Consider the following 26,558-nt stretch of genomic DNA (forward strand, 5'->3'; position numbering starts at 1 on the left):
GAACCGGGATGACACCTCCGATCAAGTTTAGGGATCTATGGTGATCACCTTAAAAGTTCAGGGACTTTAAAAGTTGAGGGACCTAAATGCCACCGTCGGCGAGTTCAGGATCGCCGGTGAATTTTGCTCCTTTCTTCCTTTCTTCCGATGACACGAGGGCCCATCACGTGGCATAATTGGAGAGGGGTTGGTGGCAATAGCATTGGCAAACAGAGCTAGTGTGCCAGCGACGGGTGCCGGCGGAAGTGGCGGCAGCGGCACTGCTACTAGATAGCTACCCTTTCGTTTTCGAGAAAGAACTCATGGCCGGGGTAGTGAAGGTGGTTATGGTTGGTGGCAGTGGAGCCGCGGAACGGAGTTGGTTACGCAGGGTTGCATGCGTGACAAGGAACTTGGAAACGGCAGGCGAAGGAGGAAGGAATGCCGCAGCCGGGGAGAGGAAGCCGAAAGAAAGGGAAAAGGGGGAGTGCATGCGGATGCGGTGGAGGGGAGTAGAAGGGACGCAAAGCTGCCGAGGTGGAGCGTGAGTTGGGTTCGTGCGGTTGTGCCACTCCCTGTGTTGTGGGCGCTGGCTGAAAGGCGAGTGCACTCGAGAAGGTGGCGGAATGATGACAGGGCGCCTGAGAGCGGGGGCACTGTGGCGCGGCCAAGGAGGGGACGGGACTTAAAATTTTACTCTGAGTGCTTTGGTTGCTGTGGGTTACTACTGCCCTGTAATAGCGGCGCCGACCCGACGGCACACCTGCCAGCGGCCGCCGATCAGTTTTGCAGCAGGCGCGTCGGTGCATGGTAAGGCCGCTTTGGTGCCAGCGGACCTTGCGCGGACAGCGGCGAGCGGCACCAGCGAGGTACCTCGCGGCGACAGCGAGCTGGCGCATCCAGCGATGGTGCGGCGAGGCTACCAGGGCTGCAGGCAGGAGGCAGCGACAAGCCGCACGCAGGGACAGCGGCGAGCGGCGGCAAGCCGCAAGCAGGGACGACCTCAATATCCTGGAGTATACTCTTCTTGCATGCCGTTATACATTCTGTGCAATAACGTTGACAGATTATTCGTGGAGCTTTACGTGATCGCGTGGCATGATTGCTGGGGCAAGCGCGTGAATAGATAGATCATCAGCATGTCCCGTCACATCCAATTTGAACAACCATGCTTATCTGTCGTGTTTTTGCTCTGTTTTCTGCGAGGAATGGCAGCTCAAAAAAGTTTTACGCTTTCGCCGAACTGCTTAACTTGCGTGTTGTGCGTGAATGGCAGGTGTTCCAAATCATCACGAACATACATACAGCAAATCAGTGACCTATAATGACAAGGCAGCTAGTGCTCACTTGCAAGACAGAAAAAAAGGAACAAAAATACGGGGTGCATCTTCGTACAACAAAGTTTTGGACCAACCCAACTCAAAATTTAATTATTTGGGTACGGTAAAAAAAAATTACAAGCATCCATTATATCATGAGTGAGAAAACACCTGCCGGATGAAGCTGCAAAAATCCGACTTCTGCCGGTTTTTCCACTCAAACTGCTGTACATACAATCAAAAAAAGTCTTCCATGGCATCATCGATGAGAATCCAAGTCGAAGACTACATCCAAGCTTGACTGTCAAGATGCCGAACCAAAGAAAGCTGATACATATAATCTCGCAAGATTCACCTTCCTTTCAAGATAGCCTAACTGCCAAAAAGTTCTGAACCCAATGCATCAAAAAGAAAAGGGAAATATTACATGAGAGGAAGGTATGCCCCGCCATGGCCCTTCCTTAGGATCAGTGGGCCAGCATTGTCCGGGACTTTATCCAAAACTCTATTGCAAATGTCAAGGACATCAATGAAGCCTGTCGCCAGAGTTGCCAACTGCAGCCTCAGCCTCATGTCCCTTGTTCTACGCAGCAGGCTCCTGAATGATCTGCCAAGATGTTTCACCCACTCTGCAGGCAAGCCTCCAGGTGAAAGCCAGACAGAGAAGTGTGATTGCTCTCCCCTGGCTGCCACCTCCGCCCTGTAAAACCTTGCAAGCTCGAGAAGCATTGGTGGCTGCAGGGGCAGCACTGATACAAACTCAGCCACGAATTGCTCGATTAGATCCGGCTTTAGCATTTGATTCCAAAAGACTGGAGCCCATTCTATAGGTTGATTTATGTTGTATGCTTCAGCAACAATAAGAGCTTCCTGGAACCTAGATTGTTCCACAAAAATTCGCCGGGCATTGGTCTCCGAAAGACCAATCCACATAAGATCAGGTATTCGGATCTGAAGTGACAGAAGAGAAGCACGGGCACAAGCACGATGTGTTCTTTGGCCAGCATCAATAGTTGAAAGAACCTCAGCTGTCTCTACAAGGTGATGCATAGCCTCAAGAAGCTCATCATTTCGCCGTTCCTTGTCATATCGAGATAACCAGCTGTTCATGTATTGCTCTGCACGCAATTCAAGGAGAGAAGCAGCCTCATGCTTCATGTCAAAGTGCTTGTATACCTGCATTAGACACAGACATGATAGAGTATAAGGAAACAGAAGGTTAACATTCGTAGTGATAATGTCTATACTGATGATCTTTTGTGATTAATAAATGATTAAATTCTGTTTGGCAATGTGTTAAACCTACTTTTGAACCTACTGTGGGTTGTGGGTTGTCAGATAGTAAATAGATTTGTAGTAGTAACAAGAGGTGGGGGATAGGGGAAGAGAGACCATAGAGAGAGCGTCATCATCATTCGGGTTAAACTGTTTCAGTGATGTAATAACAGCCATCCTAAATCCTCGAACCGATGCAGGCGTCCCTGTGGCTGTGTCAGTGGCAGAGTACTTTTGAAGCAGCAACTCCAATTGGCCATTCTCTACAAGGATCGAAAGAATGAAGCTCAAGGAATGGAAATTGCTCACTCCAGTGATCAAGCGAGCTAAACAAGAAAAATCCCCCTCTGAAACATATGACTCCACTCTATTTGCTGCAAATGTGACGAGAACATCCACTCCATCAAGACAAGAAGATGACATGTAGAAGTGGTGCGACAATATTAGGAGTTCAACCTACAATGACATTTCAAGACAACTTAAGATGCGGGAAAAAATGTTGAAAAGCAAAACAAGGGATCAGAAGATACACCAACCTCGCAAGCATGTGGTACTTCATGTCCAGTCATTACCAAACGCATCAAAGCATGGCCAATTTCTGATTCCGATGGACATAGTTTTGCCCACTTTAAGAAGTCACTTGATCTCCACAATAGAGGTGCAGGACCCTCTTCCTTTTGGGCATCCAAATAGCCTCCACGATGCGCGGCTAAAAGCCCCTGGATTGAAAGCATATCATGTAACATAGCAGTAGCACTGCAATATCACATACCCAAAAAGTGTACTGTTAAAACCTGAGCAATGAACAGACCTTTAGAAACGAATCTGCTAGAATTCTGGCAATGCTAGATGCAGGCATGATGTGTGTCTCCACCAGAAATTTCGCTTCATCAAAAGAATCCTGGGCTTTCAGGGAAAGCAACTGTAGAAGTTCAATTGGCTGTTTCTCAAATGCTTCAGAAAATGGGAGTCCCAGTAATTTAGCAGTTCGAACAATTGCTATTATTCTCCTAATAAGAGCTCGCCCACGGCCCTCACCACATTTCACAGCTAGTATCTCCATAACCTGAGATAAAACATCATTCTTATTTCTGGATCACAGTAACACTTATTAACAACATTTTAACATACATGGAGTGATGAGCATGGACAAAATCAATATCATTTGCATCAATGATTCAACTTGAAGCACTACCTCACACTATAGGTAATAAGGAACAAACATGTAATCAATATTCAATAACCAACCCCAGATCTAAGAATAACTGTGTCATGATCATGATCTACGAATCTCAAGCAGATAAGGCCTTGTTCGGTCAATCTGGAGGGGATGAGGGGGACTTTGACTTGTAGGGGGATTTAATCCCCTTCCAATCCCCACAAAACTAAACAAGGCCTAAGAGATTTCACAAGCTTGTTTAACCAATAGTCGCAAAAAAAAAGGCTTGTTTAACCAATAAGTTCACAGAAGTAATAAATGAAGTTGCTTTGCCTGATATCAGATTGGTTAGAACCAGTAGCTACCTAACACTTCACAAATAAGTTGCTTTGCCTGATATCAGATTGATCAGAACCAGTACCTACCTAGCACTTCACAGCCAAGTACATTTCATGATACAGCCAGAACTACTTTGATGTACTAAGCAGCTTTGATGTAACAGAATATACAAATCGACCTGAGTTGCACCAACACTTCACAAAATGTAATGGATGCAAGTTTACACACCAACATGGATTGCAAACCTATGGTAGAAGAGAATTATTGTATCACAGCACAAAATGTTTTTTTTGTATGCTAACATCTTGACATAACATCAATAACTTTACAACTATAGTCACTAGCCAATAATTAACAGGAAAGGTGATGCGAGTGCTTTGGATAGAATTATTGTAAATTTGTTATCGCGCATAAAACATTGTAAGCCACATAAACTTGAGAAAATATTTCTTTACACATGTATCATTTAATCGCTGTTCTCACTTTCCAAGGATATGGTTACAATAATACAATGTTACTCCCTCCGTCCTAGTATACAAGGCGTAACTACCTCTGGTCCAAAGACCAAGGAACGTATTTAATTCTCTCTCGTACTACTGCATGGATGCACGCGCGTCTAGATGGGAGAGAAAGAGAGCACGCCTTGTATTATAGGATGAATAAAAAGTGGTTACGCCTTATATATTAGGACGGAGGGAGTATAATAGGGATAGTTCTATCTAGATAATTGTTGAACAACACCCCAGAATAACCCGCACCACCTGGAAGAAGTGGCAAAAGCATTCCATTATTTTGGTGTAACTACTCATGTAAAAATGGAAATTTCCAGGTGCTCACAGTTTCTAACAGAATCATGTCATAAAATGAACGAGATAAATAACCAGACCTGTGATGGGCTAATCATATTGCAGCTATTTGCTACTTCCAGTGACTGAAGTATCGAAAGATCCTGTGTGTCAAAGCATGACAAACTGATCTCTCCACTACTGCTGCTATTGGCAATTCTTAAAGCAACATCAACAAGGACAAGTTCTTCAGGAATATATGATGGAGACAGCTTTTGTTGGAGTTGCTTAGCAGCAGTTATTTGCCCAAATTCCAGTAAGGAGAGCACAGCCTTCTCCATATCTACAGGCCTAACATTTTGTTCCCAGCCAGATAAAGATGCTTCCATTTTTGCAAATTCCTCTTCAGAAAGTAAATTTCTAGCTTGTTCTCCAATCTTTGAACTATGAAAACTGTTAGAATTGTTATCCAGCTCGTTAGTTCTACTTTCAATATTGTCATTGGCCCCTCGTCTAAGTGGTGAACTTGTTTTCACCCTTCGCTTTGCTCTCGTGTTATTTATTGTTGTTGAAGATGCTTCGCTGTTAGACTCAAAGAGTTGCACATGTTGGCTTGATAAACTGTCCCGTGTGCCATTCCTTTCTGTAACTTTCATGTGCGGCGAGCTCATATTACTGTCTATTTTTGTGATGACATCAGCAGTCTGTTCTATAATACTGCTACTGTTTCCAACAGCTATGTTTTGAGCAACAGCAGAAGTCGCAAATTCACCATCAGCCTTAGATTGACTCTCTGACTCAACAGCCAGGAGCCACACCCTAGTCTCAATTTCCCGCAAAAGATGAAGAGGATAGACCCTGCAAAAAGGGAAGTGCTAATCGGCAAGGAGATGATAAGATTGAGCACAATGTGAACATAAATAAGGAAAAATGAAGCTTACGGAGGGGATTTAGTCATAGTTCCACTTAGCCATTGTAGAGAGAGCAATAGTATTTCATGAAGCTCTTGTGCTGGTATCTCTTTTCCTACTGCTTCGGCATGCTTAAGGAAAAATAATCCAGCCTGCATGTACGGCGAATGAACATACAATTTAGTGATTTACAAGGATAAGGGAAAACAAATACTCCCTCCATTTCATAATACAAGGCGTTTAGGATCTGAGGCAGTTTTTTTTTTAACAAGGCATACTACATTCTCCAAGCATGCATCTATGAGTGTTCCTAATATGCCCTTATTAATGGGTTAGCTTTCAATGGAACTGAAAAGCTGCTAGCAATAAACGTGGTCTAACAAATAATGCAAGCAAGATTTTCTCCACACATGCAGCAGCTAGATGGCATTGATCATTTCATGTTTGTTTCTTTGGTAGAAAGAGGAAGGCTACTCTCATCTTAATGCCTCCTTAATAAATGTGCATAGAACTAGGACACCTTGCATTCGAATGGAGCACAGCATTTCTGTGCATTTTACTTATCGAAAAGAATACCTTAAAAGGAGGGAAAGAATATCTCATAAAGAGAGATTGGCAGTGACCCCACAAGGCTGCACGTTCTTGTGGGATATCCCAAAGAAACTCCTTCCATTCAGCAACCATGGCTTCTGCCTACACATGTCCCGCAGATGGATGTCAGCATAACATAAGAAGGCCATACTGAGAATGTCAAAATGCAGTGATGAATGTTCATTATGTAATCCACAATTGGTTCATGGTGATTAAAAAGATGGTTTTGGGGGTATACAGGACGATACATCACTCCGTAGCTGCACATGATTGACCTGACTCACTGTAAAATCCTTACTGTACACCAATGGCAATGTAGTATAGTGATCATGGTTGGTTGTGATTCTGTTTTTTTTCCCCATTATTGTGCATGCAAAACTCATGTCAAGACAAAAATGGAACATCTATTTTTTGTTAAATAAAATAGTTTATTAAATATCAGGTGGACAAGATTATATTGGTGCACATACACGCAAACTAATCTCATCCATCAAATTGAATCTGAACCAGGGAATCCATTCATGATGTGTTCACTTTTTAACTGGCCGAAATCCAATTGAGCCTAAATCTGCATAAGAATAAGATAGACAAGGGGATTTCCTGCTCACTCAGGCCATTCAGATTGCATCCATGCGATGAGATTTGATTTGTGCATATGTGCACCAATGTACTCATGTTTACATGATGCTTCCCCAAGTAGTTAGTGATATTTATAATTTCTATATATATCCAACAAACTTATGTTTCACAAATTGCCAGCAAGGGTGGCAACAGTGCTTCCAGTGGATGGCCATAGCACTGAGGAAGCAGAATTTGTGTGATGCGAATAGTGGGCGAGCGTGCAGCAGGGGAGGGCAGCGGCATGGTTGTCATTGTGATGGATCTTTATGTTCAATTTGGGAATGTTATTAGAAAATTTACACATTGGACTAATTTATGGCATGAAGAGCAATTATGATGTTCCATGGGCCCCTCCGTCCCAAAAAGAATGCAATTCTAGCTTTGCCCTAAATCAAACCATCTTAAGTTTGACCAAACGTATACAAAAAATACTGATATTTATGATGCCAAAAAAGTATTGGAACATATTTTCATAGTATACCTATTTGGAGTCACAAATGTTGATACTATTTTCTGTAAACATAGTCAAATTTAAGATAGTTTGGCATAGGCCAAAACCTAGTAAGACAAGATGTGTCAGAAAAAGTGATCAGGTGTACAAGTTGAAACTCGTAATTTAATTTGTATAGATATAGATGGACTATACAGAAATTAAGGGGGAAGCCACATACCTGTGATTCAGTGACATGGTCAAGAGTAGACTCCCAAGCTATGCCACTTGACTCCAGTTGTCTTGCCCAAGTTCGAGCCTGCTCCCATTGACCGTCCTTTTCTAATGATGTCAAAAGAGAAGCATCATCCATCAAATCATTCCAGTTGTAGATATCACCATCTTTACACAAAGAAGGTTCAGACAGATTAATCTTCCAATATCTTCGGCTAAAGTAAGATGATGAAGTGCCACCATCGGCGAAGTCCACTGCTGAAAGAAGCTGCAGTAAACACCTCTTCTCATAAATTGATGGACAGGTTGAGAGGACAGCATCTGCAGCTTTTACAGCTGTAACGGCCACCCATTCTGCTATAACTGACACTTCTTTGGAAGAGTTTAGTTGAGTATGAGAGGCTTCATCTTTTATTCTTGTTGAAAACGATGCCAAATGTGCAGAAGCCTCGGACAGACGCATTTGAGAAAATGCCTTTCAAGGGTAACACAGAAGTGCTCAAATTAGTTGAATATTACTTGCAAATTAAATCATGATGCATTGACACTCAGTTCTCCTGCATGTTCGAGAAAAAAAAACCCACAAACTAAATAAACTATTACTACTAACCTGGAGAGTACGGATGAAGGAAAGAAGGGAGCAGGAAGGCAAAAACATTTCAAAAGCTCTAAGTAATGGTAGAAACAGTTGTTGTTCACAAAGCACTGCTACCATGTTTGATAAAGATGCAAGCCTTTCATCAATATCAACAGAGATTGGCTTTCCTCCTTCCTGATGATCATCAATATTTGTAGGATTGGAAGTTGCAGCAGAATCTGGCCCACATGTGCTATCTAGTGAGAAACATATTGTGAGCTTTTCCTGTGAGGCTTCCAGGAACCGTCTTCGCTTTGGATTCTTCCTGTTGTAACGAAATTCAACATTTCTGCCAGAACTTGGCAATTTATTTGTGGCCTCAACAGCAGATCCAACATTCTTTGCTATTTTCGAAGAAACATCATCCACCTTGATCGAGGACATCTCCCTTAAGATGAGCAACATGCAACAAACACGAAGGCAACAAAATTACACAGTAGAACAACAATGAAGCATGTGAAATATTGTTAGCAAAAAAAAAAAAAAAAAAAAAAATCATACTATGCTCAAGTTATTACCTTGCGGCTGTAATCTCAAGCCAAACACTTAAGCATGAGAGAGGAGTTACATCTGGAAAGCATGAAGCAATCATGGCAAGCAAAGACCACTGCATTTGTTTTGCTTTAATCAGGAGTGCCTCCCCAGGGTTTTTTTGCTTTTCACAGACTCCAAGAATGCAGAAAAGTTCCATGGGATTATTGCCATCAACAGCAGAGAAAGATGAATAACTGCTTCCTGAAGGTATATTACCAGATGCTTTCCTTCTAAGTGACATCATATTTTTCAGAACAGTCAGTATGTGAGTCCTCAATCTTGAATCCCTGATCTCTTTGGCTGCCTGAACAGTGAACAGAACACCAACAGCAATAAATTACTATGTGGTATTTGCAACTAAAGTTATGTGGTACAAACAACAACAACAAAGCCTTTTAAAGTTATGTGGTACAAAGATATAAAATTACCACTTCAATAACAACTTCAATAGGAAATCCAGCTATCTGAGCTTCTGTTAAAAAGCCAACCTGCCAAAATGACAATTACAATCAGTGTGGGAACTTATCTAAATAACCAAAAAAAAAAACCATAGCAACCAAGAGAAGAAAAAAATTAATACCCAATCATTGTCATTGGCCAGTAAAGCAAGATATTTTGTACTTAGTGGGAGATGGTGTGCCTGACAGAATTCAGTAACCAAATTCCAGTGTTGACTTGCTTCATTCTGTTGCGATCTGTAAAGAGACGCATTACCAACACCAGTTAAAAGCCAAAATCCACAAGTTTTATCTTCCTCCAACTGATGGCAAACTTGCTTTTTCAAGGTGCTGCAGAATAGCAATAAGAGGATGTTGTGGCTGTTCCTTCTTGGGAGCCATTAGAGGTTTGAGTCTGCTCCAAAACATGCAGATGATCAGATTGGACATAATCTTCAGCTAGTGCTCGAGCTAGAGCAGGAGCTATGCCAGCTCCATGAGACTGCACATGAAGCTCTGGGGCCCTTTGTGAAGATAGATCAGCATGTTTATTTTCTTGAACTGACTTATAGTAGGAAGAGATGCGTCGTAGTGCAGCAATATCTAAACGAAGCATGTTGGCACAGATGACCACAAAGTTCCAACAAGAATATACAGGAAGCAACTAGAGTCAAGTCCTCAAAGTTTGTAATAGCTAGTGGAGCCACCTGTTTTGGAGAAGAGAAAAATGATAAGAAAGTGACACACATAAAGAGACAAAGCATCAGCCTGCCACCTTCATATAAATTTATGATGCTTCAGACATTACGAATACTACTCAACAGGCAATATATTCGTAAATATTATGACAATATTGTATAAGGGAATAATTTTATGAATAAAATATTAGTATAACTTTTACTCAGTTCATCACATATTTACTAATATATGGATAATCGAAGTTCAAAACATTTGAAGAAACATTGCCCAATGCAACATAATTTATTTACAGAGTAAGTGGAGAAATGAGAAGTGTATTCCTAAATTAAAAAAATGTACAAAATTTATGAGGTTAGTATGATTATGACTTTATGAGTGCTATGGTTCTCCATATTGTATCAAATTCAGAAGTGGAACTAAACCTTGTCATCATTTCCAGGAAAATAACTGGGATACTGCCACTTGGTAAGTCGCAAATGGACAATATATGCTATGGACAAATTTGTATGACTATGCTTATCCGTAAAGCGGAACTCAGTATTTCAGTAATGCTTCAGATGCAATGCAGAAACTTGATGGATACCTGACAGCATGAACAGTCATTGGGTATAAAATCAATTCAGGTGAATGGACATACCGATATAAGAATTGATCGTTCAGCTTGACTTAGAGGAGCAAGCATCAATTGTACATCTGCTTGAACATTAGACTGTGCAGGATATCACTTGACGTGCACTAGCTGATTTCAACTGTGAAGCCCTCTTAGCAATAAGATGCCTGAAAGCAGCTAGGGCTCGACCACGGTGCAAATGGTGTTCCACTCTCACATCTTTCTCCTGAAGAGAGGAATAATGAAAATGCTAGTTTAGACAGGAAGGTCACGATACTTTTTTTTTGAAACAAAAGATCACAATACTATAGCACAAGTCAGGGAGAAGTCGGGCATAAACTTGTAGGATTTATTAGCTTCTGGAAAAGGTTAGGTGAGAGGAGTTTAAGATTACGGAGATTGGTGTTTTTGCCCCTACTTGGAAGGTCAATTATGATTTTATCCTCGTCTTTTCAACTTTGCGATTTTACCCTCATTTTTTTAATCCTGAATCTGAAGCCACTGTTTGCCCTGGTTCTAGACTCTGTTAACCGAAGGACGAATAAATGAATTAAATAAAAATAATAAGTGCAAAAAAAATTAAATGATAACCCCTGACCTCATCCTAACCCTCCCAGCTTCCACTGATGGTTGATTAACCATGCACAACTTGTTGAACTTTGCTTAGATTTGAAATATTTGCAATTTTATTATGTAAAAATTCTTTCAAAATGCTGTCCAAATATTTGATGCCAAAATAGAGGTTAAAATCAGAGAGTACTCAAAAACCTAGGGGCAAATTTACATGGGAAAAGTAGTCTTTTGTAGCTGAACTGACACCGTTAACTCCTCTAAACAGAGCAGATTAAACTCTGCATTCGTTTTGAAAAGGCAGGGGCAAAATTGCAAGGTTAAATAAATGAGTGCAAAATCACAATTAGACTCCAAAATGGGGGTAAGAACACAAGCCCCTTAAGCTTATGCTCATCCACTGTAGGCAGGCTTATGACATATGCATAAGGCATCAAGAAGCCAAGACATTTGGAGGAGCTTCATGGCCTTAACTCTAATACAGTTTTGCATTCTCCATTGTTGTCCTAGTACACATATTAGCATATATCCAAGATAATCTAGAGCTAAGTATTCGACTTTTAACAGATAACAGTATAACATGTAAAGAAGCTGATGTGAGATACAAAAACAAAGAAAAAAGTTTCCAAGATGAGCAAGATTAATGTACCTCAAGGGAAGAATATAATTCTTCTTCGACACTTTTTTGGATCGATGCTTCTAAGGACAATGCATTGGCTTCAGTATATCCAGTGGAATTGTATATATAATCGGTGACATTGTGAGTGAATAACTCTTCAGGTGATGGGACATTTGATAGAAGTTGCATTCCAAAAGGGCCCTGACAATAGATCATGGTGAAGAAGAAAAGTGTAAAAGATTATCCCTGCTACAAATACAACTGGACAATAAACATGTGCACATATACAAATTAAGACAAAACTAGAAGTGAAGTAATTCTCCTGCACATTCAAGGAAAAAGAAAGAAAAAAAAGTGAAGTTAGCCTGGAAATTCAAACACTAATATGGTTTCCTTCATGGTTAGCCAATAATTTTTACAACTGAATTACATTAGGACTTCTAATAGGTCAATAGAATGCATTCGATTGCACATAATGGAAGGGGGATATATTGTGTTGTCAGGCTTGTCCCAACTATCCTTCAAAACATGGTTAGATAACTACCGTGACAACATTTAGTCATTTACAACAAATTACATAACCAAATAACCACATCACGCCACATGCCAGAATTAGTGAACAATTAGGTTATACATTTAAGAGTTAGCTGGAGTATCCTCTTTGCCTAAGCAACCTTCACAATTAAAATCCATATAATTTCAACATTTGCAGAGGAAGATTTTGCATGAACTTGTGCAGAGCTCTAGATATACTACATGAAGCAAGAGTATTTTCTAATGACTCAAGAACTCTCATGGTTTGAGAGTTTCAGCTAGAGTTGCTTTATGGGACATGCAGGAGAGCTGTGTATCATTATATTAAGAAGAAAATGGGGTAAGAACCCAGTACTGCAACCTGCTCTTATCTCCTGGTGCTAAGTGAGGTAAAAAGGTTGTTTTGTATGGGATTATTTACCTTTTTTCTCTCTACTAGTATAAAGATATGCAGCTCTCCTGTGTGTTTGAGAAAAAAACTGTATTTTACCATTTAGGCATTTACCAAAACTTTCTTACTACACAGTTTAGAATATGTCTCAATATGGTTGATTTTTGTCAAATGCCATAAGGAAATCAGGAATAAAATCATTTCCGTTCTTGGAGGACTTTGGTGAGGACCTTGGACGATCCCAGGCCCATATAAAGCAAAATCAAGATTGGGGAAGAAAAAAACATGCAGTGTTTTTATCCATATTCCACCAAGGTACTTTGGAATATGCTAATAGGTCATTTCCCAGAAGAAAATTAGGAACCTTAACCACGTGGGAGAAGAACCAATGATTTTTGTAAAAAAATCTTATATGCACTTGTATTCATGTAACTATTCCTATCCGTTAGCCCACATGTTTCTCCACATCAATCCAAAAAATCTCAGCCCAACTCGGCAACTCATCAGCCCAAGAGGCCAACAGACCAAAGTCGCACGTTCCACTGTTCCAGCCCTCCAGAATTGCCCGTTCCCCATTCCTCAACCTAACCTAGATACACCGTACGCGACACTGCGACAACAGCAAATGGTGGCAGGTGGCAGGCGGCAGGCGGCAGCGTGATGGGTGGGCAGTTCAGCGTCGGAGGCTCACACGCTTGTGCCTGCGCGCGGGCTGAGGTGATACGGCACTGGCCGCTGTCGAGGAGCGAAGGAAGGGGAGACAATGAGGCGGTGTCATGGTGACTGGTGAGCAGTGGAGCTGCATCAGTTAGTCATTTGGCAAGTCTACGACAAGGGAAAGCAGGCAATGCCGATGGCCGCACAGGCAAGGCAAGGTATGCACATTGCACTCCATGTGTTTGATGAAAATTCCAAACTCAAGTCTTTTTTATGTTATTGTAATTTCCTTTCCTATTTTGTAATCTTTCAAGTCTTAACTATGAGATATTTCTATTATGCAAGTTGTCAACGTATTGTACTTTGGTTACTATTATGGATTTATGGTCATTGCTGCACTTTTGGTTATTCTTATGGTCTTGTGATCCTATATATATTGCATTTGCACTGCACAATTTTTTTACAATGAATACCAAGGTGCAAATTCCTGGCTACACCACTAATCAAGGGCATAGCCCATCTCTTCTGCCACTGGCTTGGGGTATACGCCTCCTGGCTGCCACTCCCAATGGTACCTCCCTCAAGCAGCCACCTCCCTCCCTCTCTCCTAATTCTCCCCCAAATTCACATGGTAATCTAGAAGCATAACACTCTAGCTTTGTGTTAAGAGAGGGAGGTACATAATCCTTTATGGAGGTACTCACACAACCTGCGAGCACCGAGTTTAGACCAGGAGGGCAGCCTGTGACCTCAAGGCTCTACCAACTGAGTTATAGCTCAGTTCTCAGAAATAATTAGGAACAGCAAGAAAGTTTTTTGTACCAAGTAAGTTGGTGTAGGCCTGAATAAAATTAGGAGTGTTTCCCTAAAGAAGTCTTGTGACTACTTATAGACTGTTACTCTGTTATCACTTCACTACTTATATTTCTAAAAAGGGTAGCTACAGATTCACTTACACATAATAATTCAGCATCACAAAGTCTAGATTTATGCATTGAAAATCTAAATTTAACTGATGCATTTGGCAGAAAACATTTGGGCTGACGGATTTTGGGCTGACAGATATAGAACAAAACACATCAGTAAATTATACTGTGTTAACTGAAATGTGCCTTCCAAAGAAAAGACAAACCTGCTCAAATAATTGAATTAATCTTCTAATAGACTTTGGGACCCAACATGGAAGCATTTGCAACAACGAAGTGTCTCCTCCAGCAGAGGAAAAAATGCTATAGCGCCATCTCAAGTACTCTGAAATTGATCTTTTTCCAAACACTGAAAAAACACATTTCTTTTCTTAGCATAAGGAAATAATGAATGGTCATTTTTTCTTCTCAAAAGCAGAGCCATTTTTTCTTCTCAAAAGCAGAGCTTCAACAATCCGAATATAGTGTGAAGTTTTTGGTTGATTACCATTACCAGCAGAGTAGTTTAAACACCCATATTCATCTTGGCCAAAACAAGAAGAAAAAAGGGTTTTCCATAGCGTTGGAAATTGCTGGAGACAAGGAGCCAGGTTCTCCAATGTGCACTGGGAAGACGAACCACTTCTGTTCACACTTCCAGTACATATGGATTTCTGAATTGGTGCTGAAGCATACATCAAGGTAGCTAGTGCAGACATTTCACCAATTCGTTCAGCCATATCATCTACTGTATACAACATTTCATCTATCTCAACAGCGGTAAGACTACTATTACTGACCGTTTTCTTTGACAAATTCCAACAGGCATTAGAGAATGATGCCTCATACTCATGACCTTTCATCCTGGAGAAGAGCAACCATTGTGCCCACTTGCAATCACCCTGAAAATATCCGCAGCATAACAACCAAATCAAACAAAATTACATGTATAGTACTAAACAGGAACATGTTGAGCAAATTAATCTCTGGTGGTTACAATTAAACTTAACCTTCTTATACTTTTCCAAAGGATATTTTAAAACAGAGTGTTTACATGTAGATTGAAGGGGCTACAACAGTCATAACTTGGTCCTCAAAAGATATAAATTCCAACCATGCTATAGCAAATTTATAGTCCATGTTCTTTTTTTTTTTTTTGAACATGCAGAAGAGTCGCATACAATCATTAATAATAAGAAAAGGTTTGAGCGAATACACATTCACACCACACAAAAGAAAAGAAGACGACCACGACTACTCAAGGTTATAGCACCAGAACTTACTGCAGTTTCTTTGAGCAAACGGATACAATCCTTTTCAGGAGCCAAATTACAGATGTCCAGATAGAGGTCCAGTAGATATGGCAAGTTATATTGCACACAGAAACGTATAATTAACTTATGCAGTGCACCTTCACGACCCTGGTGATGAGCATCATCTGGCATCTCTGAAGCAAAAGATGTCGTAGAACATTCTTCCTTTGAACCAACCTTTATAAGTATGCCAGCACGAGCAAGCAAAGGTATAATTTCAGTAGTACTTTGCCAGTACTCTTTCATAAAGATGTGTTTCTTTGCCAATTCCAGCTGCATTACCATTCGAATATATAACGTTGATTCATGATTGCACAAAGATCTAAAAACTTTAACATGTGGTATCTCCATACAGACTGGTTCAAGCTCTTCTGAGTCACATATGTACATGCTGTAATCAGGGAGTGTTAAATCAGAAAGAGTGTTGGCAGGGGCTTGTAAACTGTCCACATTTACTCTAATAATCCCTTCTGAAAGTATGCTACTGGGAATCATGTCCAGGAGTTTGCAGACTTTCCCGGCATCATTATGAGCAACAAAATATTCAAACTGAGATTCCCATGGGATATGAGCATGTATATGATAAGGCTGGTCCAGCAATATCTACAGAACATATAATAAGAATCATGAATCCATAAAATTACAAGTAATCCAGGGCCTCAATCGGAATTTGGCGTGCTATAATCATAACAAAAGCATCATAAAAAATAAATCACACCCCAAGGCACATTCCCATGGAAAAAATAACGAAACCAAGAGAAAAAATCTGGTATTTGTAACAGTAGATCGTATGTGGTATCAAATGCCCCTGCAATGGGTCAAAATATGCAGAAATCAATTGGGTAACAAGAACTTAGTTTTCTCACTTTTTTATGGCAGTTTGTACAGCTCATGCAACAAGATTTTTTTCCACGAATTTCTTACATGAGCTACAACACATGGTTCTTATCAGAAATAGGGCGCAAGTAACCTATCAGTAAGTTAAAACGACAATCATGACTTACACGGTCCACAGTTCTCTGATCCCACGCATCGGACCATACAGCAGCACAGGCCCAATAACCATCAGAAATGTTGCTACCAGAGAACTCCTTAGTGTAATCATTAATGTTCACCCAAGAACCAAGCACTGCTCCATCAACATCACCACATTCAATAATGGGGTGGTTGCAAATATGTAGAGCCAATACAGGTTTATCTTCTCCTGGCAGTGTAACAATTTTTGCAGCATCACGAATGACATTCTCCCTGCAAAAATATGTGTCCCAGAAGCTGCTGCTCGGGTAGAGCCGCTTTTCCACAGAGGAAAAAAATTGTTGATCAGTATTAAGCTAAATTGAAGTGTTAGAATTTGTAAATAAATGAGCTAAAGCATGTGTACAATCAACCTCAATTAGTGTTATAGTTTCTAGCATCTTCCACTCATTTGGTCTTATGTACCCACGGTTCTTCATCTCGTCAGCAATTTGTAGCCTTAGTGACCTCCTGACAGTACCTTGCATAAGTTGTCTTAGGTCTGACTCTACATCATCTCCCAGCCTTTCTAGTGTTGCTACAGCCAATCCAGTTTCACCCTGCAAAGTACAATTGTCAGAAACAGCAACAGGAACACATATTTTACTAGACTAAGTGTACTAAATTACCTTCATCAACAGATCATACACAATGGATCTTCCAATTTCATGAACTTCAGAGAAAGCATCTCCTGAATCATCATTGGAGACAAATTCCCTCTGGCGCAAAAGCTGCAACTGAAGAACTGCCAAAGGTAGGCGACCAGACTGCAGTGCTTCTCTGACTACAGTTTTCAAGTCAAAGTTATTCATTTCCCATCTGTTAATCATCTCCTTGATATTTCCTTGAATAATTTGTCTTCCAATTTGAGTAGTCCCTTTATTAGTATCAATGTCATGGAGAGCACTAAGAGATGACTCAACTGGTGTTAGAGCTAACATGCTGTTGCTATCAGGAACCAACACAGGAGCTGACTCTTGCCTGTCATAAGCATCTAAACCACCTGATGGCCCTGATGAAACACCATCCACTACAACTGGAAGCAAAGAATCATTCTGAAATACTTCTGTACCTATTTTCAATGAGTTCTTATCATCTCCCTGCCACAGTATAAGCACAGCATTAAGAAAATGGTCATTTGAAGACAACTATAAACCAATATAAGCAACAGTGTCATCACTTTACCGTCCGAACAGAATTCTGATTCTTTGCAGAGATTCGGCTCTGGATACTTCTTATTACCATCAAAAGGAGAGCCATTTCATGAAGCTTTACTGAATTATTATCTGGCATGTCAGAGGCATAAAGAGAATAAATCTCACATATAACAAAGAAAATAGTACAATAAAAAGGAATTACCTGTTTTTTGCTTTTGTAGCCCATAACATTTGATCATTCTTGTTGCAAAGCGGACAGCTAAAACCATTAACCTGTTTTCACACTGTAAGCTTACAAATTACATGAAGCTAAAAGTGTGACACATAGCAGACTACATTAACACAAGGAAAATAGGACAAAGGACACAAATCATGCATTCATGCCTCTTATAGTATTCCTAAGGGGGTGTTTGGTTTGAGGAATGGGATAGTCCATCATCTTCTCACTCCTCACTTTATTTGTTTGGTTTGTGGAATGGAATGAGTTGGTCCATCACCAGCTAATTTCCCGACAAACTAATAATTAGTATAAGCAAGAGGAATGGAGTCATTCCACCAAATTTGAGGGATGGACGTATCAATGTACTGCACTGCAGCTTTGAGGATACAAGGCATTATGTTGTTGGATCTGTCGCACCCTAGCACAGGTTTTTGTTTTGCAGGCTAAATTAACAAATGGCATCCTAAAAAAGCATTGCAAACTGGCAGTGGGTGTCAAAACATGCTTATGTTACACTAATATTGCTAGTAGAAGTACGAATGTATAAAATCATTGCGAACCCATTCTGTACAAATGATATTTCGAAATATCATAAATAGTAATGGCTTATATTTTAAGTATTTAGTATCTGTAAAGTTCCATGACCCAATTAGAGTGGCTTAAATGGTGTAGCCCCATCATAGGTTCAACACATGCACCCCCCCCCCCCCCCCCAATACACCCACACCCACACGCACACCCACAAGAAGGTTGCGACAGTTGTACAGGTGTTCTGCGCAGGCTTGAGCCTACTACAGATGCATTCAGCTTCCATTAGCCATTCCTCCATGACTCAGCCTGCTACCAACTTTCTACGATGCACCACTATTTTCAGACCTCACAGATTAAGCACTGGTTAGAGGGAAGTAAAGTTTTATCTTCATATAGTTCACTCGTGATGAAAAACAAAAATACATGTGAGCAAGTTCTGTTGCTGAATCTTTGCTACGCATTTCTCTAATCTGTTATATAGTAAACTGCCCATAATTGTACCAAGTGTCGACTTCATGATATTCCTTTTCCTTGCTGAAACAGCATGTGACAATTATGAAAAAACGAATTCAACAATTTTATATATCTTTGGAAGTGGATAAAATTAATATAGCTGTAGTGAAGGACTGATGTTGTTTAAGTTGTGAAAGAACATCAAATATATGATCTTATAACAGTAATCCGCATTATGATCCTTCTGACCTAGGCTAACCTACAAAGTTATTATTATTTAACAGATAAATGTAGACAACGGACGAAATGTTTCCACGAGCCAAATGTATTTCAAAAGACAAACCTAACTTATCAATATAGCTTATTACAATGACAAGACAAAGATCTTATCAGGGAATAAAACATACTTGGATGACACCGCAGCTTCATTATCACTTCCAGTCCTACTAGATAACCGATGAATAGATGCCAATAGCAGTTGCAAGACACCTTCTTCCGCAAGATTGACCTCAGCGAGCAAATTCAGTGACCTAGCAAGCCAATAGCGTTAGATATCCATGCATACAGAAGATAGTATTAATGGTTACTGCAAATTCAAATAACTCTTCAATAAAAAAAGTAGACTAAAACACAATAAAAGCATACTTGGTTACTTAAAATAGAAAAATGGAGTTAAATGCATGAGCAGCCCCTGAACTTGTCGGTGCCACTTAGGTCCACTAACTTTAAAAATGCATTTCTAGGTCCCTAAACTTGTGAAGTGGCTCACCGCAGGGGTCGATATGGTCCAGGAATGGACCTGCGTTGCACCATTTTACAAGTTTAGGGATGTGCGGTGCACCACTTAATAAGTTCAGGGACCCAAAAAAATATGTTTTCGAAGTTCGTGGACCTAAGTGGCATCCCTTGACAAATTCAGGGGCTGCTCATGCATTTAACTCTTTAGTAATCACCAAATACATGGCACATGGCAGTATAGACTATAGAGGAAGAGGACAAACCTCTTATGATCAGAAATTAAAAGCAAAGATAAAAAAAATCAACCCTGTTTCTGGAATACCACAAGATTATCAATAGATAAGCAGACTGAAAAAGTTCATCATGTACAAATTCATATTACCATGGAAATAATTTGCACGATATGAAATATACTCCAAAAATCCAATATTCGGACTCCAACATGTAGTAATAATACATAACAATTATGAAGACACACCAAAAGAATAAACTGTGCAAATAGTCCAAAAACAGATAAGAAATAGGACTTGGGGGTGGTGCATATATAATGTTAAAGCAAATCATGAACAAATGAAAGAGAAAGTGCCAGGACAAAAAGAAAATACAGGGTCTTACTGCTCTAGATCACCAATCATTGAGTAATGAAGGGCCAATTGCAGCCACCGTAACCTAGAGAATTTCAAATCCCATCCTGCCAATGCAATAAACGAAGTTAGGGCACATGCTGTTCTAAGAACTATGTTTGTCACAGATTTATTAGTGTCATTGTATCATCCACTTAAATTAGATCCTGGAACGTGCATAACCATCACTGACAAATAGTACTCCCTCCATTCCATCGTTTTGGCTTTTCTAGGTACATAGCTTTTGCTATGCACATAGATATATGCTGTCTAGATACATAGTATGTATCTAGAAAAGCCAAAACAACTTACGATTTGGAATGGAGGCGGAGGGAGTAGTAGTAAAGACATTGGGAAGAACATCCTTGCTTGTTGGATATCTCTCCAGAACAATAAAGAGCATAGGATCTTTCAAAAAAATATTCATTACTGGTCAGGGTCTACCACCTGAAACACTAAATGATTCAAGCAAATGCTGAATAGCAGTCGCCAAGTATGACTAGTATCATCCAGATGCAAAATCTTACAATGTATGCATGTCGAAATTAATACCTTCACAGATATTCACTGCATTCAAGTAACATACCATCTGGGTGTCCTGGTAGCTAAGCCTATAGAGGGTTTTGTTTAATTTTGCATTTTCTCCCTGGAGGATCACACCAAGAGTTTGGCGATGTATCATGTACATTTTGTTTTCCCTTCATACCTTATTAATATGACGATGGGCAGCTCTTATTCTAGTTTGAGAAAAAAAATGCTAAAATTATCATCGCAATATGCCACTGAATAACTCCATAGCTATGGGTATACTGTGGATTCAAGAGTTATTCAGTATCATATAGTACATTTATCTAATCTAATAACTAAATCAAGCCCAAAAAATGTAAAATCCATGAGAGATACTTCGAGGGAAATTGAGTATCCAGCCATGGTTCCTTCATAAATTATGTTAATTAGATACAATCAAATTAGACATAACCTTATGAAAACAAATCCATTACTAAAATGTCCAATGAAGTGAAGACAGGACCACAGGATAAGAAAGGCAACCAAAATACTACAATGGGACTGGGACCCATCCATGTAACAAGATGCCACACAAATACGAAAACAAAAGGCAACTGAAAGAAGACACACCATTCTCCCAACAGAGCCTGTCTGCTAGTGCAGGCCCTTCATACAACAACGCTCTATCCAGAACTTCTATTTGCCAGGTTTTCCAGCTTGTTTCAGATCTGTCAACAGATAATAAGTTCAGAGCATTGCATGTACTACCAGTAGCAGGACCCGGTTGCCAAAATTTGATGGTGTCACCATGAGATGAAAAGGACGATACAGAAACCGGAGGAAGGACCACAGAAAGACCATACTGGGTAATTAAATACAGATACCCCTGGCAGGAGCAAACAACAGAATCTCCAACAAAAGCAGAATCCTTCTGAAATGGAAGCATTTTGTCCATAAGACCAACATCAATATCTCCTTTGCCAAGAAAAGATGAATACATAAGCAACTCGGAATGAAAAATTTTGACATGCTCGTTTCCATCCGCAATAGAACCTTTAAAAATCCTAGTTAGTCCAAGTGGAGACAGGCTAATTACATCCTGCTGTGATCTGCATGGAGGAAGAATTATCCTCCTTAAGAAACTAGAGGAATTTGTGTGAGGATAAGCTACCCCAACTTTCATCTGCCCTGTAGTGACAAAGCCACTTGCCCAGCTGTCCACTTCATTTTCATTGCATCTATACTTTCTTCTTTTTCTAGGCCTGGCAATAACAACATCGGTTTTCCCTGAGAACTCAGGAACCAATTTGGCTAGATTAAGTGACCCTCGTATGGACTGATTAGTACAAAATGATAGACTTCCTATCTCATGACCAGCAGCTTCCCAGGTAGAAAAACAATCAGCAAAATGATTCATAACAGGCAGATCAAAGATTTCATGCACATTAGCTTTGAAGTTTAAGATGTCATCCGCATAGAACACATACACTACTCCAACCTCATCTACAACAGCAAGAAGACAAGAGTATGATGCCAAAACTAACCGCTTAAACATTCTGCCAACAAAGTTCTCAACAGGGATATTTCCCCCATCCAAATTTGTCACAATGGGCATAGAGCTCCTCAGAGGCATCTCCAGGTCTGTTCTGCACTGTTGAAGAACACTGAATGACGTCGCAAGACCACCAGTTTTCACGTTCCAAATGGCAACAAAACCTGCTGTATTAAGGCAGGCAAGAAACACATCTGATAACTGAAAATCAACCCATTTTGAACTTGGCCTAATACCATCACATGCATCCTGAAGGTCTGCCACAAAGTTCCACTGCATACCCCAGTGGTTTAGCTCCAGAACAGCAACCAAAATGCACTCTGCGTTGGATGGATGGGCCTCACAACTTACTGATTCGTTAGGAGTCAAAACTAAGCCGATCAAATAACCTGAAGAGCTAGACAGAACTTTTAGACACTCCCACTGACAACTGCATGATGCTTCAGCCACAGGTAAAGAACTAAGGAAACTTCGTGGTGATTCACTGCCAGTTTCCGGCATAGTCTTCAGAGAACATTTGCTATACCAAAACTTCAAGAAAGAGAGAGTAATGTCATATATGCTAAAGGATACCACTTCTGCTGAATTAGGTAATAAAGATTTCATGGGAAATCTGGCTTGGTATTTTCCATTAGAAACAGACGAAGTGATTGTAGTCAGGAAAGAACAAAACCAGTTTTTTGGACCTGACTCACCATCCTCCAACACTGCACATTCAGTAGGGTGCCACTCTTTCCACTCCCCATGCAACTCTTTAGCATCAGACGTGGAATTAACTGCTAGTGTGCTTTTGTGAGAACGGCAGAATGCATGGACTGTGATAGAAGTGTCACTAGATACCACAAGAATTTCATTAAAACTTGAGTCATCAAAAGCATCAGAACAGTATCCCCATGCCAAAGACTTCACTCTCGGAATAGTAGAAAGCGTTTCGAAGACTGCCTGAGTACAGGTATCTGAGAGAGCTCTATGTGACTCAACTTGTGATGGGTTGACCTCAGCAGTTGCCAGGACAAGATCCCCTGGATTGTAAAACCATGGTAGAAAATTTTAACAATATTACCAGTACACCAAGGACAAAGGCTCCAACATGATCAATGGAGAACAATGGATAGCGATAAAGCCTTACCATGTTCTGAGAGCAGTCCAAAAAGACGCCTTGTTGGAGATATAAAAGCCTCTCGAAATTCTGATAGTTTGAGATGGGGTTGTAACACCGTCCATCTGCATAACTGTAGTACACCAGGTCCATCATCTATCTGACGAGATGTGGACATCGTTCATATGCTCATCAACTGCTAATGATGGTAACAAGTAACATTGCTTGAAAAGAAACCAGAAAATAGAAGGAATTAGACAACAGCTGAACATAACATGGAAAGGTCATACAGAAAAGGAATGTAGCTCATTATTAAATACATAGAAACCAAAGTCCAAACGAATGTGCTTCAAAATGATCGAGACACAGAAAAGCTCAATAAGGTACTAAGGTTACTTGTTCTCTTATTTTTGGAAAAAAAGATCTTTGGAAAAACTACAAATTATGAAGTAAGTGGGCATTTAAATAGAAAACACACATGATGACTGCTAATAATAATGCTAAAATTTGACAAAATGCAGTAGTTAATTAGCTTGAGGACAACAGACATAGCCAATAGGAAGCATTAAAGAATACCAACAATCCAACATTAGTACTCAGTAACGGGACAGTGTTCGAACTCATACCTATTTCAAGCTAAAGCCTAATGGGATGTGAACATTGTTTAGCCTATGAGCAAGCTGAGCAGGAGGCTGCCTACCAAAACAATGGTGCACAAGGTAGTATACAGCTACAAAACAAAGTCTATGTATGATCCCCAGCCAAAACTACTCAGTGAACCTAGAGATTACTTAACTTACAGGTAAGCAATGGGCAGATGAAAGGGTCTGCCATCAATAACAGTTACCTAATTGAGACCCACACTTCAGATGAACTCCTCGTTTTGAAACCCAGTTCAGCAAAAAAAAAATTGGGTCTAAGAAGGAGCAAGCGTGCTGCGAACACATGCATGCTACTCGAGATAAGCCTAATCCCATCTCGAACTATCCAAACTCCACAACCAACCAAATTTCCAAACACCCCGCGCGCACGATTAGCGAAGAAACGGGAGTGCCCATCAAATGAGCCAGCCCTAGCTGCGAATCGCAAAGCTTCAGGAATCAGGACTCGGATCCAGCACCGACCAAAACCCCCCAAACGAATTAAGTCCCACACTGCAACGAGCTGGCACGCAGCAGCCCGTGTGATCGCGATGCGCCACGGGGGGGAGAGGAGAGAGGGCGGCGACGGGGGAAGAAGGTGAGTGCGGCGAGTGCTCACCGTGCAGCCGAACCGGGGAGTGGGCGGCCGCGGAGGTGAGGTGGTCGCCGACCAATCACTCGGTCTGTCCGCCGTCCGCGTCTGTTGTCCTCTCGCCTCCGCATCTGTTTCGCCGGTGGCTTCGGCGTGGGACCTCATGCCAGTGTGGGCACGTGCCATCACGTGAGGTGAATGGAATTTTACCTTGGGCTGGAGATCTGGATTTGATGGAACGGCCACGGCCTTTAGGCCCAACGAAAGGGAAACCATAATGAGGGGTCGTTTAGTTGGCCAAACTTTGGAGTGGCCAAATTTGCATAGTGTAAGATTCCCTACTGTAGCATTTTGTTTGTATTTGGTAATAATTATCCAATCGTTGACTAATTAGGCTCAAAACGTTCGTCTCGTAAAGTACAACCAAACTGTGCAATTAGTTTTTGATTTCGTCAACATTTAGTACTCCATGCATGTACCGCAAATTTGATGTGACGGGGAATCTTCTTTTTGCATAGTGCGAAAGTTGGGATTTTAGGTGAACTAAACATGGGCTGATATGGCTCGGGTACGCCCGGACGTGGCTCATCCTCTCACGTGACTTCTTGTCCGGATGTACAGCCTGTTCGGGAGGCCGTATCGTATCGTGGATTATTTACTGCTGGCTGGTTTGGTGTGAGAGAAAAACACTGTTCTCGGCTGGAAATTTACGATCGTTTACGAGCAAGCGAACAGGCTGCTAATGGGTCATTCTCGTGTACTTGCCCGCATCGCTCATGCCCCTCTGCGTCGTGCGTCCCCGCTTGCGGTCGTAGGACAGATTTTGCCCGCACTGCTCGCTTGACGTCGCCCCCCGCCCGTACTCACGGCTTCCTTCACCGTTGTCCTCCATCCATCTGTCGCAGTCACTGTCGAGGTCCGTGCTGTCGACGAGCTCCGCAACGGCGACGTCAACGCACTTCGTGGCATCGAGCTCCTATGTCGGTGTAGAGCTCCATTCGTCCGAGCATCAAGGTGACATTACGCTTATGCTAAAAGCGCATATTGTAAGCGTGTCGACATAATATCGTCGACAGTCATCCGAGGATATCCCACGAAGGTAGATTGATCGACAGAGGCGCACGTAATCAAGAATAAAAAGGCAACATAGACACAAGAGTTAGACAGATTCAGGCCGTCGACACGGCGTAATACCCTACTCCTATGGTCTGTTAGTTTATATTGGCTATCATATGATATTGCGTGTGTGATTGGATGTGGGATGGGACATGCCGACTAGGAGACCCATGTCCCTCCTTATATGCTCTGGAGGGGTAGGGTTACAAGGAAAGTATCATAATCGGTTACATGGCAAGTATTAGATTACAATATCTGTAGTATCCGATCAAATCTTCTAGATGTCTTGCAGTGTACGTCGAGCAGTGCCGTGCGCAGTAAGTTTTGAATCTTGTGGGCTGGATCGTCCCTGACCGTGCGGTCCATGTCCCTTGTCGTGGATACCTAGGGTTATACCCCCATAGCCAGTCCCCGAGCGCCTTGTATCCTTTGAGCAGCGCCGTCTTGAACAAGTCCGACCAGTTTGACGTGAAGCCGACCAGTTTAACTGGTGACCTAGGCGGTAAAAGTCAATGCCGACCAGTTTAACTGGTTAGGAGACCTCGGACTTAGCCAAGTAAAGCCTACAAGAAGGATGTAAGGGGCTCAAGATAAAATTTGAAAATTCTTCCCCTTAAGAGAAGTATAGCCACTTAGACTCCATCAATAAGGAGGGTAAATGAAGAAAATAAGCACTACATTTACCACCAGGTGAAGTGTAGCCACTTAGTCCCCGAGCCTGCTGAAAGATGAAGAATGAATCTTGTAGCAGGGTCAAAGAATTTTT

At 41.1% G+C, this 26,558-nt stretch overlaps 1 protein-coding gene across 1 annotated transcript; it reads right to left on the minus strand.

The window, feature by feature from the left end:
- Positions 1-1,312: 1,312 nt before the first annotated feature.
- On the minus strand, positions 1,313-24,832 carry LOC136490299 (uncharacterized). The gene is given in 31 exon segments (XM_066486766.1): positions 1,313-2,474; positions 2,691-3,029; positions 3,110-3,292; positions 3,385-3,639; positions 4,958-5,714; positions 5,798-5,919; positions 6,344-6,460; positions 7,651-8,118; positions 8,254-8,668; positions 8,799-9,118; positions 9,243-9,302; positions 9,395-9,577; positions 9,579-9,659; positions 9,661-9,879; positions 9,881-9,958; positions 10,588-10,665; positions 10,667-10,786; positions 11,780-11,950; positions 14,464-14,606; positions 14,745-15,138; positions 15,520-16,152; positions 16,554-16,841; positions 16,938-17,123; positions 17,193-17,663; positions 17,749-17,849; positions 17,923-17,993; positions 19,332-19,454; positions 20,278-20,353; positions 21,423-23,366; positions 23,474-23,667; positions 24,704-24,832. Coding segments are annotated over 30 exon segments (9,297 nt in total). The 5' UTR covers positions 23,622-23,667; positions 24,704-24,832; the 3' UTR covers positions 1,313-1,721.
- Between the last annotated feature and the right edge of the window lie 1,726 nt (positions 24,833-26,558).

Source organism: Miscanthus floridulus, chromosome 1, assembly GCF_019320115.1.
Source record: "Miscanthus floridulus cultivar M001 chromosome 1, ASM1932011v1, whole genome shotgun sequence".
NCBI classification, from domain to species: Eukaryota; Viridiplantae; Streptophyta; class Magnoliopsida; order Poales; family Poaceae; genus Miscanthus; species Miscanthus floridulus.